We start from the raw sequence: 22,068 nt of genomic DNA on the forward strand, positions 1-22,068 counted from the left end.
ACAGATTATTAGAAATGGGTTAATCAAGATGTGAGGGTTAGCCAATAAGAGGCCAGAGCTAATGAGCCAGGCAGTGTTTAAATGAATACAGTTTTCGTGTAATTATTCTGGGGCTAAGCTAGCCTTGTGGGAGCCGGATGGGACAAAAAGCAGGCCTGCTCACATCACTACAACAGGGTTTCTCTGTATAGCCCTAGCTGTCCTGGAATTTCTCTCTAGATCAGGCTAGCCTCGAACTCAGAAATCTGCCTCTCTTTCTCCCGAGTGCTGGAATTCAAGGTGTGTGCCACCGCTCACCAGTGGATAAAATATGTTTGTTTATCTAGATTACATTAAAAAGCAACTGTATGTGTGAGAATTTTAATTTGGCAGCAGAGGGCTGTGACTTAATGCCCTAAGATTGATAGGAGAGAAGTTCCTGAGGTATTCCCTTCCTTGTGGATATATAAGCAGTTATCAGTTACTAGTAGGTAGAGGTTCAGCATATATAAGCAGTTCCCATTTGCTAGAATGGAGAGGGTCAAGAGGTAGTGTTCCTCCTTGAGGATGTATGAGCAGTTAGCAGTCAACAGCACAGAATCCATTTTAGGTCAGAGAAAACAGGCCACAATAATGTCATATAGTATATAGTCGTTTAACTTAAAAGGGAGATGAGTTGGGGGAATAACTGAATGCTCTGCTTTTGTGAACAAAAGTTCCCAGAAATATAATGCATCTTTAAGCAAACTTTCTGCAACACTGATTAACTAACTGATTAGGATGTCAATGATTGTAGAGAGTTTGAGATGCTGTAAGTCCAGAGCCAAATTATCTCTGGCCATCTTTTGGTCTCTAAATAGCCATCTGTTGCCCTCCTCTGTACTTGACCTTTGTGACCATAAGCAAATCATTTGAGATACACAGACTGAGCACTAGTTTTTCTTTGGAATGTATAAACAGAGCGCTCATTTTCCAGCCAAGCAAAAAGCTGAGAAAACTATCTGAGAGCTTTTACCTGCCTACCCAATGTTTCTACCAATGTACTTTAATGTCCTTATGACTTTCTTTGCTCTGCTACTAGAAAAATTGATGAAACTGCTTCTACATTGGAATGTGGTATTTGGGGTAATCTAAATTTGTGTTCCTGGACCATGGTCATTATATTTGGCTCCAGAATAAATTCTTTTTTATCCTCTTTGTATGGAGAATTATTGACAATTTAGATTGAAATATTGTACAAAAATGTATTTAAAGCTTAGTCCCCAATGAAATAGTGTTGAGACATGAAACCCAAAGGAACCTATTGTACCATGAATACACTAACCTCATCACACAGAATCTCACAGAATCATAACTAAATAGCCCATTTGGGGGTAATGTGAACTTTAAGAGGCAGTGAGTAGTTGGAGGAAGTAGACCATAGCGGGTGTACTTTTGAAGGGTAATTTTGTTGGTGTTCATCTCTCTCCCCTTCCTCTCCTCCTCCCACTTCCTCTGCTCTTCACCACCCATCCTTCCTTCCTGACCACCATGAAATGAGCAGTCTTGCTCCATCATATACTCCCAATAAAAGTGTCCTACATTTCCTTAGATGGAGAAACAACAGAGGCAAGGGACTATGGACTGAATCACCTGAAACCATAAACCGGTGTGCAAGTGTAAACCAAATTAACCCTTTTCTCCCCAACTTGCCTTTTGGCCATGATGTTTCATCTCAGCAATAGAAACCCTAACTAAGACAGGGAGGAAAGAGTTTGATTTGGCTCAGACTCCTAGGTATGGTCCATCATGGAGGGAAGTCAAGGTCAGAACCTAAAAGCAGGTCTATTTGCTATTTCATGCAGAATTCCACGAAGGGAACTCACTCTAAGTCAACGAAGTACAACAGAATTCATGAAGTAATGCTGCTTGGTAGTTTGCTCAAAGGCTCACGATTAGCTAGCATTTTATACAGCTCAGGCCCACCTACTCAGGGAACGGTGCCACCTACAGTGGGCTGGACTCTCCTACATCAATTCATGGCAATCCCCTACAAACATGACCACAGGCCAATCTGACTGGGGAAATCCCCCAAATCAGACTCCCTTCTCAGGCTACTCCAGACTGTGTCCAGTTAACAGTTAACTCTAACTAGGGCACCCTAACAGGGTTTCTGGTTTGCTTGATGTATGCATATAGGTGTACAATATTAAGCATGTGGTGGTCTTTGTGATGATAATTTGTTTAACTATGAAAAGATGTGTTGCACTTCCTTAACTATATAAAGATGTGTTGCTATTTTATCTTGCCTGTCTAAGGCACCTGATTGGTCTAATATAAAGCTGAATGACCAATAGCAAGGGAGGAGGTATAGTTTGGACTTTCAGGCAGGGAGAGTAAGTAGAAGGAGGAATTTAGGCTGGGGGAGGGAAGAAGAACAAAGAAAAAAAGACACCAGGGAGACACCAGGGACCAACCAATCAGACTCAGAGGAAGCAAAAAAGTAGGCCATACAGAAAGAAAAAAAAGATAAAAAGCCCTGAGGTAAAATGTAGATGAATAGAAACAGGTTAAAGTAAGTTCAAAGAGGTAGTGGGACAAGTCTAACCTAAGGACAAGCATTCATAATTAATAAATCTCTGTGTCTTTATTTGAGAGCTGGTTGGTGGCTCAAAGAAAATGCCAATGACACTAATCTATTCTGATCAGGGCCTTGCCTTCTGGACCAAATTAGCACGCAAAGTCTCCATCATCATATACCAAGAAATTAGGACTCCAACACGGGAATTTGAAGATAATGTGACCATTCACTCTCTAATAAGGAATTAAGTGTTTTGTCTGAGTTGTAGCGGTGCCTGCTTGTAGTTAAAGCACTTGGCAGATGGAGGAAGATTGCAGCATGTTTGAAGCCAGCCTGGTCTACACAGTGAGTTCCAGGCCAATGGGTGCTACAAACAAAATAAAACAAAAATTGGAACCGAGACATTTGCAGGAGATGATTTCCCACTATGTCTGAAGATTTTTCTCTACCCCAGATTACCACCTCTTGGATGCAAGATGGACATGGGTTAATCTGTGTCCAGGTCTGTCTTTAATCATGGAGGCAAATACTCCCTTAATATGTCCATATACGTTGGATCTGGGTCAGAGGTCTCCTGTCCATGTCTAATACAATCACAGGCAAATGGCTCTTAATCCTGTACCCATGTGCAACAAAACCAAGCAGAAACAATAGAGAATAAATTCTGGATGTTGGATCCAAAGCCAAATGAACGGGATAAGTCTATCTTAGGAACTGAATGTCCTCGATTTATCAGATATTGGCTTGATTTTCATAGCGATGATTTGCATAACAGAAGTTAAATGTTAAACTTAACATAAACCAAGGGCGGAAGTTCTGAAGGCGTCTTTGGAGCATGTGGTTGCCCTACAGATGGCTGGGAGGTGGATTTGTGGAGCTGGAGTGGGGGAGAGTAGGGTAGAGAGAAGAACGGAGTGGGGATTGCTAAAATCCTAAGGAACTGTTTATGCTTCAAGATGTCAAGACCAGTGGCACTTAAGAACCCCGGGATGTCCCCACCCAGACAGTTCCCTGGGATCCAAAATTGAGAGAGAAAAAAAATGTCTGTTTTTTCAAATGTAGAACTTCTTCAATCATTAAAAAAAAAAAAAACCCACACGTCCATAGTGTACCAGGTTTGTCTGTAAAGCAAAGCACGTCACGCAGTTTTCAAACCTCAGAGGCTGTAGTGTCCGCATTGCTCAAGCGGGGTTAGAGTGGGTCTGGGCTACCAGACCTCAGATTCCTGGGCCAAGCAGGCGGGCGGCAGCTGTTGCGGGACAGCGTGGCCCTGGGTGCCACGCGCCGCCCACTCTGCATCGACCCCGCCCCCCGCCCCCGCCCCCCCCACCCCTGCGCGCGTGGCCTTGTGGGTAACGCGGGGCCGCCAGGTGACAGCTAATGGCGGCGGCCTCCTGACGCGAGTGGCCCGGCAGCGGAGCAGGGCGGCAGGGGGCGCATCGCGGAGCCGGGCCGGCGGCCGCTACACTCTGCACTCCGGACTGCGGTTCACCGGAGGCGCCCGGCTTGACGCGTCATGGACAGGCCGGTGGCGGCGGCAGCCGCGGCGGCGGCGAGCTGCGAGAGCGCTGGGGGCCCGGGTCCAGGGCCGGCAGCGGGCTGGAGATCCTCTCGGGTTGTGGGGGGCGCTTCGGCCGGCTCCCGGCAGCCCAGCATGGAGACCCTAGACAGGTAAGTAGGGCCCTGGACGCCACCGCCTCTCGGTGCCCAGCTCGAGGCCTGGCGGCCCAGGGCCGAGACGGGGTGGGCGGCTCCCCCACAGGCACTTATAGCCTTCCCTGGGTCCCCGTCTCCAGCTGCTGCCCTCGGACTTGCCAGGGATTGGGCACCTGCTCACTTCCGCGCTGCAAGCTGACAGCTCCCGGAGGCTTTGGAGCTGTCAAACCCGTGCCAATGTACTAGCTCCTTGAGAACCCCTTTCCAGTTCGTGGCCCTGGCCAAGGATCCTCTCAGGAGAAATGTCGCTTGGCTTCTTGTTCTTAACATCACCGTCATGCCTAAATCGTGTGATTTTAAGATCAGTTCCGATGCCGCTGCTTGGGGTGGCAACTAGGAGGTGAGACCCATGGGCAGCCGATCTGCAGCAGATGGTGGTAAAGACACACAGATTTGAGAAACTGAGATGGATCGCTTCCATACTGCTCAGGAGACACGAATACAGTTGTGTACTTTCAGTTCTTTACACTTGGAAGGACATAGTTCTTTTTTTTTCTTGCTTCTGAGGTCGATTTAGAATAAGTCCGTTCAAGGCATATTTGCCATGTCCACCTGGAAAGGGCCACCACCCAGTCGAGTAATGACAAGAGATGGCTGGATTATCCAGTTTCCCCGGTGACATCTACACTTGGGCAACAGACAGTTGTGATATGCTTCAGTGAGGTGACGCTGTCTGAGTCATCCCAGTGTGCTGAACTTTTGGGAGTTTTCAAAGACACGAATGGGAGCACCCAGCAGCGCTCTCTCCCTTCTCTAGCTCGGTGTGATTACAGTATATTTTACTACATGAATCCTGAGCAATAGGTTTCACTAAAATCTAGCCACAGTTGAGACTTCCCTTGGAGCCATGAGCACTTCACACATCTGAAAGTTTTCAGCAGCACATGAGTTCTTGTCCATTCAGAAAATAGCACACCGTGACTTTACTTTGGCTCCAGGGCTGATAGCTGAAGCTGTATGTGATAAGTGCTAGGCTATTGGTAAACACAGAAGTATATTCAGGTGGCAGCGTAGGTCTGAATTATTGGAGTAGCTGAAATATGTCACTCTAGTATGCCTTATTCAGGATTTATTAGAAACGACAAGTGACTATGTCCCACTCCCAAGGATTTTGATTCAGGAGGTTTAGGGCAGGCCCAGGAATTTGTGTTTTTCTGAAAGGTGTATACTACGGCCTCATTGTGCTTGGGCTATGTGGACATGTGGTACTTGGTGTAGTTTGGGGATGTAAGATGTTAGTGATGTGGACAGGAAGGAAGGAGGACAGGTATTTGAATTGAAATAATGGAGTGGGGAGAGCCCTTTGGCCATGAGAGCACAATGTGCGCCTTCTATGGAACTGATCAGAGATGGCCTGTTGCCTGTGAGAACAGGCAGGCTGCCTTCCTAAGGAGTTGTGCTTCTCAGGATGTGTGTGGTTCTCTTAACCTGCATCATACTCTTCCCAGTTGAAAATAGAGATTCTTGTCCTGTGGGAAGTCCAAGGAACCCCCACCTCCATCCAGGTCTAGTAAGTTGAGCATCCAAACTGCCTAGGCTCCCACAAAGCCAGTGCGTGCAGTAGGATCAGAAACCCATTGCCATTGTTCTTGAGTTCTCAGTAGTCCTCCTTGTCCGCTATGTTCAGAGAGTCCGGTTTTATCCTGATTGCTTTTCGGGCTGGGGGGAGACTTAATTGGGGGAGGGGGAGGGAAATGGGAGGCGGTGGCAGGGAAGAGACAGAAATCTTTAATAAATAAATAAATTAAAAAAAAAAGAAAATAGAGATTCTTAAGGAACCCACTAACTCTATTCTGGGCTGTAAACCTGAACCAAGAAGTCTTAGACATCTCTCTGGGGCTTCAGTTCATAATGCAGGAAGAGGACACAGAGGACGGAGGCAGTTCTGGGAAAAGAAACTAGCATGGCAATAAGGCAGGGAGGATTTTCAAGGTACTTAGCACTTAACAGAGAAGTAGGTGAGTCTTATGCCTTGAGGAGTATAGGCATCTGTGAGGGGTGTGGGCATTGTGCCCAAAAGTGTCACTTGTGAAGCAGATTTCAAAGAAAGCAGTTTAAGGCACGCCTGCCATATCCAGCTGGGAAAGAGCAGCTGAGCATGGAGGGCAGCCGCACAAGGTAACAAGCAGGGAGGAAAGAGGGCTCGGTTCTGACATTTCAGCAAGAAGCCGTGCATACTCTTCATTAAGGAGTGACTCCCCTAAAGGGAAGTTGGGCTCTGTGTGTTCCTTGAACCTTGAGGCTTGTGTAGTCTTCAGAGTATTTCACTTCTCTTTGAAAAGAGAGGTCCTGTGAGAGGATGTGGCTTCCTAAAGGTCACAGATCTAGCTAGTGACAGAAACAGGACTTGAACCCAGACCTCCTGTTGGCTGGCCCACTATACCCTCTGTGTAACTGCTCTGACCCAGGCCACTTCCTGTTGCTGATGGTAAAAACACAGAAACACCAATAAACCCACCCCTTTCTCAAAACAGCCCAATCAGCTTTAAGCCCCAAAGGAGATATTTTGGTTCACAAAACCACTCCAGAGAGGGAGATGGGAGTGGGCACAATTGGAGTCAAGGGCTACCTTTAAAACAGTGTTGTTAGAATTCCCTATCTCTTGTATTTGTGCTTTCTAAAAATATCTCACCTGTCTTATCTCTGTGTGTTCTTCAAAGTGGTGGGAATCGGCCTCTAGAAGCCCTGTGATAGATCCATACAGCAAGGATCCAAAAGGAATCCTGGGACTGCCTGGGCATTTCTAAGTGGGGACAGGAAGAAGTGGGTAAGCCCCAGGAAACAGTGGATTGCAGTTCTGCAAAGTAAAAAGAAGTGTCCTTGTTAGAAGAAGGTGTGGCAGGATCTAGTCAGCAGCTGATTTCCCCTAGTTCCCCTAGTTGATTTTATGTATTTGCAGTCAGGGATGGGTGCTGATGGTAAAAGGGGAAAAAAAGGAAGCTTGGTATGGTGGTGAATACCACTAAATACAACACTCAAGAGGCAAGATTGCTGCATGTACAGGGCCAACCTGGTAAATACAGAGAGTTCCAGACCAGCCTGTACTGTAGAAAAAAGATTGTCTCAAAAAAGGAAAGGAGCAGGCAATAAAGGGGACACTAGCATTTAATCCCAGCACAGGGGGATTTCTGAATTTGAAGTCAGCCTGGTCCACAGAGCAAGCTCCAGGACAGCCAGTACTATATAACTACATGGAGAGACCCTGTTTCAACACACACACACACACACACACACACACACACACACACACACAGAATATGAGAATATAATATCTCTCTTAGTTTCCTCCTGTCCCCTAGAAATTATGATAAAGTTCTGACTTCTACTAGGATCATAAAATTCTTGTGTATCATTGGAATTTCTACCTATTCAGCACATATTTTACATATATTTTCAACCACAAAGACTGGGTGGGCACCTTAATCAGAGACTACAATTAAGTAGATGTTCTGTCTTTCACACACACAACTGTGGATGTAATTTCTGATGGTTTGGTTTGGTTTGGTTTCCAGATGAAACTTAACTTCCTGGTAAAGCTCCTAAGTGTCTTTTGCCCTCTTCATTGGTTTCTTTTTCCTGCTTTGACAGATCTGGAAAGGAGCCTAGCTCCTGAGAGCAAGTTTTACATCTTTCACTGCCTAGTTGCCTATTAGTCATTAGGTCAGGTGAGCACAGGCCAACCACATACCAGTCATGTGACCATGGATAAACCTAGAAGCTCAGTTTTCTTTTCTGTAAAATGGGTCACTGGGAGGCTAGGTAAGTCTGCATTTTTGACCAGCAGAGGATTTTATATTTTCTTTGCCCTGTTCTGTTTTACAGCATCTGTGGTACCCCCTTTAGCTCAGTATATCAGTCACTTTCGGTTGTTCTGGCCCCTGGAGTGATGGCCACATTCATTTCCTTATCTAGTCAAGTTAGCTAGTGTCTGTTCTGCCTTTTTGTCACAACTGGTTATGAAGCTCTGACATAACAACTGGAAGAAGCTTTTGTAAGTTAAACCATTAACAGAAATGTAATGTAGCATCACTGCTTAATACAAAATATCTTTTCTAGTCTGTTCTATATTAACTTACCCTCAGCTTTACCCCCACTAAAAGTACATTGTTTTCTAGATTTTAAACTAAAAACATGAATTTGGTTGAATTTTGTTTGAAAATCATATGTTTTAAGGTAAATATTTTACTTTGAAATTAATTTTCTATATGCACTATGTTAATTTTCTATATATACTATATCATATAATTTTGATAGAATTCTGTGATATGTTAGAGTAACATACTTAGCTACATACCTGTACTCATTTAAAATTATTTATTGGATATGTATAGATGTTTTGTCTGCATGTGTGTCTGTGCACTATGTGCATGCCTGGTGCCCACAGAGGCCAGGAGAGGGCATCGAATGCTTTGGGACTAGAGTTACAGGACCTTGTGAGCTGTTATGTGAGCAATAGGAATACGGACCTGGATCCTCTAAAGAGGTGCCAGTGCTCTTAACCACCGAGCAATTTCTCCAGCCCCAATACCTACAATATTAAAACTTTTTGAAAAGGTTGATTGGTACATCTAAAACTAACCTAGAACCTGATGTATTTTCTGTTTTGTCTATATTGATTCTCATATTAAATAGAAAATCAACCAAATAGTTAAAGACTTTGTGGGGGCATGTCTGCATGTCTCAGGAGATGGAGGAGGCTGGAGGATGGGGAGTTTAAGGCTATCCTTGGCTGTATAGTGAGTTGAAGCTAGCCTGGGCTGTACATGAGACACTTTGAAAAATAATACCTGTATGTGTTTATTCGTACCCAGGACACATTGATTCTCTTCAGGAGCCTGTGTTTAAAGACTTTTAATCACACTATTTCTTTTAGCCCTACAGGATCACATGTTGAATGGTGTAAACAGCTTATAGCTGCTACAATTTCTAGTCAGATTTCAGGTTCAGTGACATCAGAAAATGTGTCCAGAGATTACAAGGTAAGCAACATTGAATGTTTAATTCATTATTGCTATATAAGTACCCAAGAAGCTTTGTAGTTTTAGTTCACATGAACCTTTGACTTCTTGGTATTAAATTACCCTTTGTGGTGGTGAGGACAAAGGTTTTTTAGTGTTCAGTCTGAAATATTAAGGGAAAATATTACCTATGTTTCCTGTTTGTGGTATAGTTTTATAATTGACATGAAAAAATTGTCCTAAGATTTTGAATCAAGTTCTGTTTTATCATGTGCAGTGGGCATAATAGTGTGTGCTTGTGACATGTCAACAGTTGCAGGGGAGCTTGAGGCTAGGCAATTGTCTACAGACAGAATTCAAGGCCAGGGCAAATTCAAGAGTGAGACTCCCATCTCACAGCAGGCAAACAAACAGAAATTATTTGCTTACTTTGTTATTTTGTATAGAATTACATCTTGATGGACAATCTCTTTACTTCACAAACATGATTTTGTATTTAGATATTACATTTGAGTATTCATCATTAACATAGAAACTATAATTACAGAATTTTAAATGGGGCAGCCTCATTTTCCAGAGTTAGAAACCTTTGTTTATTTTGAAATCTGAATTTCCTGCATAGTCTAAGGTTAAGAGTGAGAGGTTTGTTGTTGACACAGATTGGTTCCTAGCACTGTCCTGGAGCTTAATAGATACTCAGTAAATAGTTATTAATTAACAAGCAAAAATTTCAGCTGTTCCATCTCTGTTCAATTAACATTTTGATTTCAATAAGCTGTTAACAGAAACACTAAGTGAAACTATTGATATTTTCTTTATGTTTGCTTGAGTTTTGTTTTGGTTTGATTTGGGTTTTTTTTGCTAATAGGAATGGGTGAATAAATTTTCACGAGCATACATGGAATATATTTAGTTTATCTGTGAGCAGCACTCAGAAGATGGGAAATCTCACAAATAGTTCACGAGCTTCAGCCAACATTCCACTTCTTCATAACTGCTCCTTGTTGAGGACTTTTAGCATCCTCTCCTTGCTAGATTATAGCATAAGTTCAGAAATAGACTCCAGCACCGGTGGTTGAGATTTACTCTTGAGCTGTCATGTGCACATCACCAAGCCAGCAGTAGAAATTAATCTGCCACTCGAAGACTGGCAATATATCTCTTAATAGTGTCCCCAGTTACTGATTTTCATGCATGGTGACAAGGGAACATCTGAGGCTCTTGGTCTTCAGAACCTAATCAGGAAGCCACTTTATGTACAGTTGGGAGATGCTGGTAACCTGTTGTCCCCACTTTACCTGTAACTGCCCATTGAAGGACTCCTGTCAGCAAAGGATAGTGCTTATACTCTAGGGTGATTTTTCTCTGTTTCCTATTAAATGTTAACTGGAAAATTGTCATTATAGTTTAATGGTGTCATGTGGGTTCTGCACAAGAGTGAATGCAGCCAAGTATGGTGGCACACTCCAATAATATGAGCATTTGGGAAGCTGAGATAGGAGGATCAACTCTAGTTCAAGGCCAGTCTGAGCTAACCACCTAGTTTACTGGTGGTTAATAGCTAACCTGGGCTATTGTCTCAAAATACTAAAATAAATAACAAACATGATTGAATGTTGACTATATTTCTAATGTATATGTTGGTTGGATCTTTAACATGAAATAGTTAAAGTTTATCAATTTCCATCTATTTACGAATTTTGTGTAGCAGAATCAGCTCATGCTAGAATGGTTTAATAGATGCATTTCATAAAAAATAAGGTTTTTATCCCAGCACTCGGGAGGCAGAGGCAGGCTGATCTCTGTGAGGTCAAAGCCAGTGTAGTCTACCAGAGCTAGTTCCAGGACAGCCTCCAAAACTACAGAAAAACCCTGTCTCAAAAAAAAAATAAAGTTTTCATTTATTTTGGAAATTGAAGTTTAAGTCCCTACATCAGATCATAGTCAAAGCCTTTGAATTATTGTAAGACAGCATGTTTTATAGCTAAATCTACAATGTTGACATTAAATTTATAATTTGTGAGTGTTACCTTCTTCAAAGAAATATATTTTAAGTAATAAAAGCATAAAATATTCCTAAACTATACAAACTGTTGTACATGATACTGATAAAACTCAGAGTAACTATTCTGGGCTTTGGAGACCCTCTGGCATAGGAGCCATGGCTTGGAGTTGGGTCTAAGGGTTCAGATACAGTTTCAGGAGGATTGAAGTTGCAACCATTTGTAGATAAGATTTGTAGTTATCTATATCTTCTTTAAAACACGTACAGATTTGGTGCTGATTACTCTCATCTCCCTACTACCCTCCCTTCTTACCCCTTCTCTATTTCTTTCCTTCCCTCCTCCTTCCCCCTCTTCTCTCTCTACATCCCTCCTCTCTGTTTTCCCCTTCCATTATCTCTCCTCTCTTTCAGTCCTTTCCTTTCCTCTTTCTGTCCTTTCCCTTTCCTGCTGTCCTGTCTTCACTCCCCTCCATCCCCTGGCCTCTCTTTCCCATGCTATTCCCGTTCTTCCTCTGCTCTCCCTCCCCTTTCTCTTTTCCTCTCCCTCGGTCTCCCCCCCTCCTCTCCCTTCCCTTCTTTCTGTTTCCCACTCTCCCTCCATCCCTTCTTCTCTCCCCTGATCACACTTCTCTACCAAGGGTCTTTACCACGGGTCTCTTTTTGCCTCCCTTTTCTTCTCTCATCCCCTCCTCTCCTGTTTTCTCTTCTTCCTCCTGCTTCTCCACCCTTTGTTTTCCTTTCCTTTCCCCTCTTCAATGCTTTTCTATTCTCATCTCCCCAGCTTTTCCTCCCATTCTTCTCTCCCCTCCTTTCTGTGTTTAGTCCCTCTGCATCTCTCCTTTCCCATCTTTTCCTCTCCCCTTCTCCCTGGTCTGCTCTGTCCTCTCATCTTATCCCCTTTCCTCTCTGCACTTCTCCTTTCTCTTCTTCTCCTCTCTTCTCGATCCTCCTCCTTCCTACTAGTTAGTGCTTACTTTAAAACCAAACCATCCCAAAGATTAAACTAATAATTAACATTATTAAAAGAAATGTAATTAAATGTTTTCTTTTGCTTATCCTACCCTTGCTAACTCGATTGCTTTCATTTAACCAGGCCAACATACATAAAAAAATCTTGGGGTGGGTTTATGAATATGATCAAAATACTTTATAAGAAATTCTTAATGAATTAATAAGGCCATTGTTTAAAATTTTTTCCCTTGAATGTGTAAAAAATACTGCGATCTCAGTGTAATTTTCATAGAGCAGATGCAATAGTACTGTTAGAAATTATACTGAAATATTTCCAGGGACTCTGTAGAAATGACACAACCAATCATAACTTCCATCATTTGGAAAGTGAAACTAGACCAGAAAGAGGGAGTTTTATGGAGTAGTACAAACAGTTCTGGCTAGCTCTGTGACCTTGTATAATCTCTCAGTGTGCAACCTTGTATAGTCTTCGGGGTTTCCTTCACTGTAAGGCTGAAAGGATCATAGTCAGATTTTAAGTGTCTAAATGCCTTTATTTCTAGAATGTTTTTCAATTATGTTTTATTCAGAAGGACTTGATTCTGCTCTGCCTTCTACCAATTAGTGTACTATGTACCATCTTGCTTTTTCTAGCTCTAAAATTATCCTCAGTACTTCCTCTGTTCCTCTGCTCTCTTTTTGCTCCCCTTACCCTTGTGCACATAGTAATTCCTAGATTTCATGTTTAAATATCCTAAATGACAAAAAAGGAGAAAATTGGGATGGCAGTATACAATTTTTCTCTGCTTTCTTAGTTTAGACTCTTTAGAGAAGAAATCCAGCTATTGTTGAACCAGAAAAGTGCTGTAATTAGTCTCTGGATCCTCAACAGAAATTTCCAGAAGGGCTTTGGAGGAAAGGGGAAAACAGTGTATGGGGAGCACTTTATAATTCTTGAATTAGGTCTTGGTTCATGCTTCCAGAACTGGGTGCTAGTCTTTGAAAAGGGAAGCTTGATCATGCCCTTTCAGGATCCACTGTCAAAAGTCATGACTGAAAACCTGGCTATATGACTTACTTATTAATCATAGACTGCAGATTCAGATGCCTACATGGAAGTCAGGTACAGGAGAGAGATGTGGAAAATAGAAGGTATAATATGTTCCCATAAAAGCCTTTTTACAAAGCCCTATTACTATCTCTTTGGACAATATAATTATAGATGAGAAAAGATGATCAGCCTATGAAAACAAATTACTTTTTTAAAATGTTGAGACTTGCTCTTCTGTTTCTGCAAAGGCAGAACAAATGTATTTTTCTTTTTCACACTGAATATAACTAAAATATGTGGAAATTATCTATAAATAACACAGGAACAACCTTAAGTATGGAAAAGTGATGAATCAAAATCTGGCTGGAAGTCTCAGTAACCCCCCAAACTGGCAAGCTACAGAGCAGGAGAAAGTGTATTTGGAAACCTCATACCTGATAAACACTAATATCTAGAATATATAGAGTCTGGCTGGAAGTCTCAGTAACCCCCCAAACTGGCAAGCTACAGAGCAGGAGAAAGTGTATTTGGAAACCTCATACCTGATAAACACTAATATCTAGAATATATAGAGAATACTCAAAACGTAACAGTGAAAATGAAGAAAACACACAAAGCCTTTCACCAAAGAGGTGCATGCAGATGACAGAGAAACTCATGAAAAGGTCATCATCATCATTGAAATAGGGGTAAGGGGTGGACTGCAAATTAAAGCCCTACAGAGGGACCACCACATACCTGTCAGGATGATTGGAATATTGGTCAACAATAAAGAAGAAATAGTGATAAACTCCTCAACCGGGATGATCTTAAGAGAATTTGCTGACTAAAATAATACAATGCCATTTTGTAAAAATGAAACTCTCAAGACATACATTGGGAGACCACCTAAGCTCCTCCTAACTTATGGCATGGCTATCTCCTCTGGCTTACATCAGAATCCAATTCTAGCAGGAAAGAAATTTCTGTGTGTATCTGAAAGGGCTCATTTCAGGAGAGGAGCAAAGGGAAGCAGAGAGAAACATACACCCAAGACTTTGAGGCAAGCCCCTGCAAACCTCTGAACACTCTCCTGTCTTAACTACTGTGGATTTCCTTATAGCAGCTTAAGAACTGTGTAAGCTTAAAAACGGGTTATCACACTATTTCCAAACTGCCAGCTATTTTCTTCCAGTAGCAAAGACACTGACAAGAAGTTCTGCAATCTGTCTGTTAGACTCGGCCTCTACTTTTTTCTGCAGTAGGCATTATTTCCATAAAAAATATTGTAAAGTCTTCCTTCCAGTGTTCATTTATTGCTGTCTGTCCTTAACCAAGCAGCAGAAGAAATGTGCAAATACTACAGCATGCTGGAGTAGATGGGTGGAGATAGAGGAAGAAGAAAGGTGTCTGACAGGGTGCTGTTGGCTTCTTCCACAAACCTAAATCAAGTTCAGAGATCCTATGTGTACTGCAGAGATCAAAGTGGGCTGTCTGTGTAATCAGTCAGACCCCATGCTGAGATCCCTTAAAAGAGCAGAGTTGTCTGTTAGGGAAGCAGATGTGGAGCAGGAATACCAGGGTTTAACTAGCAGCTCTGCCACCTTAAGTTTAGTCAGTTTTCCTTTTCCTTTTTTCATTTTTCCTTCTCTCATATATTGCATCCCGACCACAATTTCCCCGTCCTCCTCTCCTCCCAGTCACTCTCTCAACCTTCCTTTTCCCCCAGATCCACGCCTCTTCTGTTTCCCTTTAGAAAAAGGCAGCCCTCCCATGGATATCAACCAAATACAGCATAACAAGTTACAATAAGACTAGACACAAACCCTCATATTAAGGCTGGATGAGGCAACACAGTAGGAGAAAGAGTCCCCAGAGCCAGTGAAAGATTCATAGACAGGCCTGGCTCCCACTGTTAAGAGTCCCACAAAACACCAAGCTACTCACATATACTGTCACATATATGCAGAGGGCCTAGCTCAGTCCCATGCAGGCTCCCTGATTGTCAGTTCAGTCTCTGTCAGCCCCTTGTGAGCCCTGCATAGTTGATTCTGTGGGCTGGCTGTGTTCTCAAGGTATCCTTGTCCCTTCTTGCTCCTATAATCCTTCTCTACTAGAGTTCCCCAAGCTCTGCTTAATATTTGGCTGTGGGTCTCTGCATCTTCTCCCATCACTTGTTGGATCAAGTGTCTCAGATGACAATTAAGCTAGGCTTTGTTCTACAAGTACAGAGCTAGGCTCTGGTCTATAAGTATAGCAGAATAAAATTAGGAATCATTTCATTGACTTTTCAAATTTTTTGGCCAGTTTTCTTAACTGTGCCTTTTTTTTCTTTTTTTTGTTTATTTTTTTTAGTTGTTGAAAAAAAAATTTCCGCCTCCTCCCCATTTCCCATTTCCCTCCCCCTCCTCCCACACATTGCCCCCTCCCCCCACTCCATTCCCCCTCCCTCTCAAGAATGAAGAGCAGTCCAGATCCCCTGCCCCGCGGGAAGTACAAGGTCCTCCCACTTCTATCCAGGTCCAGGAGGGTGAGCATCCAAACAGGCTAGGCTCCCACAAAGCCAGTTCATGTATTAGGATCGAAACCTAGTGCCATTGTCCTTGGCTTCTCATCAGCCTTCCTTGTCCGCCATGTTCAGAAAGTTTGGTTTCATCCCATGCTTATTCAGTCCCAGTCCCGCTGGCCTTGGTGAGCTCCCAATAGATCAGTTCCACTGTCACAGTGGGTGGGTGCACCCTGACCCTATCCTATAGCCATACTGATGAATATCTTGCATATCACCTTAGAACCTTCATCTGGCGATGGATCGAGATAGAGACAGAGACCCAAATAGGAGCACCAGACTGAGCTCTTAAGATCCAAATGAGGAGCAGAAGGAGGGAGAACATGAGCAAGGAAGTCAGTGCCTTTTTTTTATTGAAAAAAAATGGAGTCAAGAATGGTTTTTATCTCAGCTAGCCTAAAACTAAAACCAGTTCATATGTCTCAGGTGTTGAGAGAAGTGGCTTGAACATAAAATGCTCGAGTGTCTCTACAACACAACTCCTGCTGAAGGAGAACACCAAAAGAATTAAAAATGAACTTTAAACTGGCAGGGCCTGGGAGGAGGGAGCTAGTGTGAGAAGTTTATTTTCTCATCTGAAAGGAGAGGCCAATGAACACTATTTTAAAGTGCTATATCAGGAAGTAAGGCAAAGTCAGTAACAGTGATGGAGGCAATGGTTAGAATTAGAAATAGGCCTATTCAAGTGGGGTGGTCCAGAATGAAGCTCTGGCTAGGGATCCTTTCAGTTTTGAGGCTTTTATTACCAGAAGCCACTTATTCTTTTTGTTTATGTTATGTGAACTTTGTTGAAGAACAGTTAAGAAATGTTAAACTTTACATATTTAAAGTATGCAATTAAATAAATTTTGATATTTGAATCCATCCCTCCAAAAGCCATCCCTCCAAAAGCCAGATTTAAGCTTATTAACCCCAAAAGTCTCTGCTTAGGAGCTTCAGGGCTTTAATTCATTTTGAAGAATATTGTCAGTTAATTCAGAACATCTTTTTAACTGCAAAGATTTTCTTATTAATTTTTTTCTCTTTTTAAAAGAATTTCAATGTATAAAATGACATATAATCACATCTGTTTCTATTTTCCCTCTCCAATTCTCCCCCATGTACTCTCAATCACATGTCTTCTGTTTTTTGCTAAGTCACTATGTGTAGGTAAAGCTACTCATAGGTACAAGGTTGTGGAGTCATCCACTGGAGCATAGGATACATACCTACAGTGGTCTTATCCTCAATAAGGAGGAATGATTCTCCTTCCCACAGCAGCTCCCTACTGTTAATATCTCTGTCAGTATGGTGTGGGACCTGGAGATCATCTGTAACATCTATGTCAGGATTTTAGTTGGCTTTACCTTGTGTAGGTCATGTGCAGGTAACTGTAACAGCCGTATCATGTCCACAACACCGCATTTAACAGCACTCTTTCCCACCCTCTCTACCTCTTACATTCTTTCCACCTCCTTCTCCTCCCTGCGCCTTGGTGGCAGAAAGGGGGATGGTGGAAATAGATGTCCCATTCAGGGCCAAGCATTCACTATCTTCTCAGCACTTTGATCAGTTCCACATCTTTCCATTGGCTGTTGTTCACTGCAAATGGAAGCTTCTCTATGGTTGAGAGCAGAATAGGTCTAGGGGTAGAAATATAAGTACTTAGAAGGCAATTTGATAGCATGACCACTTAGGAAAAGAAGAGCAAGTTCTACATTAGGGTCTATAAATTCACCAGCCATGGGATTTTGCCTAGGATTCCAGAACCAGGAATGAAATTCCTTGCTGTGGAGCAGGCCTCAAATCTAATCAGAAAGCATTCCGTCACTCCGTCACAGTCACACCGCTATTGCACCAGTGAGCACATCTTTTCTAGTAACTTGATGCTTTAGTATACTGGGTTCAGCACTGGGTAAGAACTTTGATATCTTTTCTCCCCACATCAGCCTGCACAGCACCTTCTGACATTAGGGAGGAAGTTTCTGAAGAGTTTGAAGATGACTTTTTATGTTTTGCAGCCAGAGTGTGTGGTGTTTCAGCAACGAGGGATTATTCCCACATAGTTATGATGGGTATCCAAAGACAGCAGCAATAACCTGTGGTACTTTGGTGATCTGGGACCTCCCTGACCAATGGCTTGTAGGGCAGTATTTTATGCCTTATGCTGCTATTTTCATTTAATAACTCGAGTCTTCTGGGAACAACATTGACCAACCATACAGGGTCATTCCATTTGGATTCTTTTTTTAAGTTGTTAATGCTGACACAGGAATAGCTTTTGTAGCCTGTGTTCGTATTCAGATGCTCTTCTCCCATTTAGTAAATCCATAAAGCTAATAAATAGCCTGGCAATTGTTCTTTCTGATGATGTGTTTCTCATTCAACATCTAGTGTTGAATGCTAGCACTGTAGATTTTGCAACAACGTACAGAAACATTGAACTCCTCCCCCAGAATATGACAACTACTTGTTTTTCTAAGGTTCTGTCTATGTGTGCTGTTTCTTCTGACTAGAGCTTTCCCACACAGAGGCTGCATGTTTAGTTAGGATTCACAGGCCACAGGCACAGGAATAATATTCTGAAGTCAGTATCTCTCAGTTAAATAAAGCATGGTTTTACCTCTGCTTCAACCACAGCTACTACCTCTTCCTCCCTAGAACTTCTTCTTTGTTGCCATGTCTATCAGAGAAGGCACCCCCTGCTTCCAGTGGGGTAACCAAATCAGAGAGTTTAATCCTGGAGTCCTAATTGGAATTGGAAATTTAAATCCAAGTCAGATTAAGATGTGTGATTATCTCACTGTTAAGATACTGAGTTCATATATAGCTAAACTGTGTTCTTGATCCAGTTTGGGGTTTTCTTGTTTTGTGGACTGGTCTAAAAGCCTATCTCCCTTTTTATATCATTGCTTTTACATGGAAAATGCCTTCAGTTTTCTAAACAGAAACAACATTTACTTTTGAAATGTACCCTGTCACAATAGCCTGTGAAAACACTTGCAGGAAAGGATTTGTGTTTAAAACAGTTGGAAGTGAGGAGATAATTCTTCGAATTAGATACTTCCCTGAAACTCACAGGACAAATGTGTTAGGATTGACTTAATATTGAATGAGACTTTGGAGATAAATATGTTAAAGAGGATTAACAGCTTTCTTAGGGACTAGGCTGTTGAATCTAATGGCATCTTTCACAATAAGAACATTTCCATGATGATGTTGTTCTGTATTTTAACTAACAGGTTTTCAGGAGGCCTGATACCAGGGTAAGGATATTTGGCTTTTGGCAGATGGGCCTCCTACTTATACATGTCTGTGCTTTATGGAACACTTGGTCTGTTTAGTGTTCCTTACCTTCGCACTGGTTCTTATGAGTCACTCTGATCAGTTTGTTCTGCTGTGTCATAGCTTTAAATGTTCACTGGAAATGCTTTGTTTGCTACAGTTTTTAAATGTGCAGTAAGAGCCTATGTGTGTGAAGGCAGGATGCAAAAATTGTTACCAGTGTGCTGTACTGGCTTTCCTCATACCACATGAATTCTGACCCAATGGATGATCATGGCTAGTGCTGTATGTCTAGGCATATGTGGGCCTCTTTTTACAAATATGCTTTTAATTGAAACAGAATTATGTTACTTCCCTTTCTTCATCCCTTCTCAACTACCATCTCTTGAACCCCTCCCGTGTATCCCCACCTCCACTCTTTTGGAGTTGATAGCCTCTTTTCTTTGATTATTATTGTTTTGCACACGCATGCACACATACACACACATACACACACACATGCTTGTTGTGTGATTCATGCTAAAGAACTTAGCAACCAAAAAAGTGATCATCTGTTGTCCATCTAATCTAAGACCTTAAATCATGCTGTGTTTGCATGTTCAGTCCAAAAAAGTTTAAGTGCTAATCTTGAAGCAAGACTTAAAAAAATCGGTATTTTTAAAAATACAAATGTAGTGAATTGTAGCTTATATTTTCCTCATGAATTTCCTTCCCTCTATTTCAGAATATTCATAAAGCAAGACAAAGATTGGTAATTTGCATGCATCTAACTCCTAGTTGTCAGACATGAAAAAAAATGAACCTATTTTTTATTAAATGGGAACAATCTGGATTTTCGTAGTATGATTTAATTACTTCAGTTTGAAGTTTGTAATCTTATTGAAGCCAGTGAAGTTGTACAGAAATAACGAAGTTAAGTAAAACTCTTGCTATACTAGTTGATTTACCATCTTACCTTGTTTTCTTTGGCTTGTGAGATTCATTTTCTTTTATTGAATCATACAGTTAAATATTAGTGTTTGACTTTGTACTTGCATGGACTTTGAAATACTGTATGAATTTGTTTTGAATATCCATTAATTTTTCTGTTTTAACATTTAAAATTGCAGAATGATTCCATTGTCTTTGTATGTAAAAACTTAGAAATTTCAACAAAACAGGCTGCATTTAAAATCTACACTGCCATGATGGGTAGCCATAAAGTTATTCTGAGTATAAAAATGTGTTATGTAATTACTGAAATTTATTGACTAAAATGTAAATATGTGAAGTAGTAAATTATTTCAAAATTTGTTACCTCTTTTGTTGCCTTAAAAATATAGCCATTTGAACCAGTTTCATAAAGTAAAACTGTTAAATTTTAATATTTTCACTATTAGAGATTTGATACCACTTTTAAAAGGGATTATAATCCTGTCGTGTTAAGCATTCACATTCTTTCTACCACCTGTTGAGTTAATAGTACAGTTTTTAAACTTTCAAGAAGAAAATTGATTTTGTGAAGAAATTAATAGCATACCTTTAAAGGGACAGATTAAAAAAAACATGTGGCATTTGTTTTCTTGAAGCATGCTTTTGATACTGTAGTTAGAAATATTAATGTGATATTGATTAGATGTCACAGTATTTAATAAGTAATAAAATAATACACATATGTATATATGTATGTATTTATATGTAAAATCTTGAGCATGTGTTATGTGCATGGTGCAATGAAATTTACCCCTGGGTAATATAATACTTTTTTAGAATATACAAATTCTTACTCTGTCTAAAATACCTATGTATGAACTGCCTTTGTATTTTGGCTTGACTTTGCCTTTTATGTGGTTTCTGTGGTGTGCTTTATTTTCTATGAGCACATGATGTGCCTGTTATGTTCTTTGCTATTTGCTATGGTGTTGCTTAGTTTTATAAAGACAGTGCATTGTTTGAAATCCATGATGTTTGTTTGCTTTTCATTTTTCTACCCCAACACAACACAGAAATAGACACTACACTTTAGGCTGAGGATGCTATAGATGGTCCACACGTTATTTCCTTAACTCGAAGGGGGCAAGTGTGGTGATTTGCAAAGCCATAAAAGGTGTGTCAACTTTTACATGGTTACTGTCTCTTAAAAAAGAAATTCTGTCCTTTCACCTGTCTGTTTGCACGTGTTTCTCTTTCTCTTCTCTGCTTCTTCTTGTCCATGCACCTGGTGCTGTGCAGGAGATAGAGGAAGAACACAATGGCTACCCTTCTGAAGCTGAAGCTGATCAGGTGGCAAGTTCTCCATGTTCATCTGTTTGTAGCTACAGACCGTGCATCTAGAAGCCATTTCATACTAGATATCTAGGCAATAAGCAAAGCTTTCCAGTTGCTTTTACCACTATAATAGTGCTCTCCTGTCTATATTTGGTAGATTCCATTATGACATTATTTGCAAAAATTGGTTTATCCAACATTTTGTCAACTAGAAGTTGCTTTATTCACACTTCTTGGCTCCCCAAGATAGGGTTACATGACCTTGACCTCTGCCACTGTAGGAGTATGAAGAGCTTTTAGCAAGGACCTAGAGGAGTAAACACAAATGCTACAAGTTCTTTATAAGGGTGTAGACCTTTTGTTATTCAAAGTTGCATAGTTGGGCTTGAGGTTAAAAGTGCTGGCTGCTTTTCCAATTCAGCACCCACATGGCAGTTTACTAGCGTCTATAGGTCATCCAGTGCCCTATTCTGGCCATGTGATTCACATATGTATACATGTAGGCAAAACACCCATACATCTAAAGTTTAAAGTTACATGGTTCATGCCTAACACAGCACCAGGTATTTTGTATTTTTGGAATGAGCATATTTATTTTGTTTTTTTTAATCAGAATACAGAATCCTGCTGTTTCCTTCATACTTTCAGATGTCTCCAGATTCATGAAGCAGTAGTGCTTTTCCTGCTACTGATATAGAAACTGAATAGGAGAATCTGTAGAAGAGCAGGGCTGTGGATGCCTGTCAAGCCCCAAGTGATCAGCCTTCCTTTTGTCCTCCATCACCTGCCCAG

The 22,068-nt window shown here is 41.3% G+C and overlaps 1 protein-coding gene across 6 annotated transcripts in view; it reads left to right on the top strand.

The window, feature by feature from the left end:
- Positions 1-3,902: 3,902 nt before the first annotated feature.
- Positions 3,903-22,068, top strand: part of Mtmr1 (myotubularin related protein 1) — a 70,229-nt gene continuing 52,063 nt past the window's right edge. Inside the window, exons 1-5 of one of the 6 annotated variants that reach the window (XM_075958726.1) lie at positions 3,903-4,210; positions 9,129-9,234; positions 18,987-19,010; positions 19,754-19,780; positions 21,241-21,291. In XM_075958726.1, coding sequence (XP_075814841.1) covers positions 4,056-4,210; positions 9,129-9,234; positions 18,987-19,010; positions 19,754-19,780; positions 21,241-21,291 — 363 coding nt within the window. In that variant the 5' untranslated portion in view covers positions 3,903-4,055. The remainder of the gene's footprint in view (positions 4,211-9,128; positions 9,235-18,986; positions 19,011-19,753; positions 19,781-21,240; positions 21,292-22,068) is intronic. The other 5 variants (XM_075958722.1, XM_075958720.1, XM_075958724.1 and 2 more) reach the window with 5 other exon arrangements.

This window comes from Microtus pennsylvanicus, chromosome X, assembly GCF_037038515.1.
Source record: "Microtus pennsylvanicus isolate mMicPen1 chromosome X, mMicPen1.hap1, whole genome shotgun sequence".
In the NCBI taxonomy this organism is placed as follows: Eukaryota; Metazoa; Chordata; class Mammalia; order Rodentia; family Cricetidae; genus Microtus; species Microtus pennsylvanicus.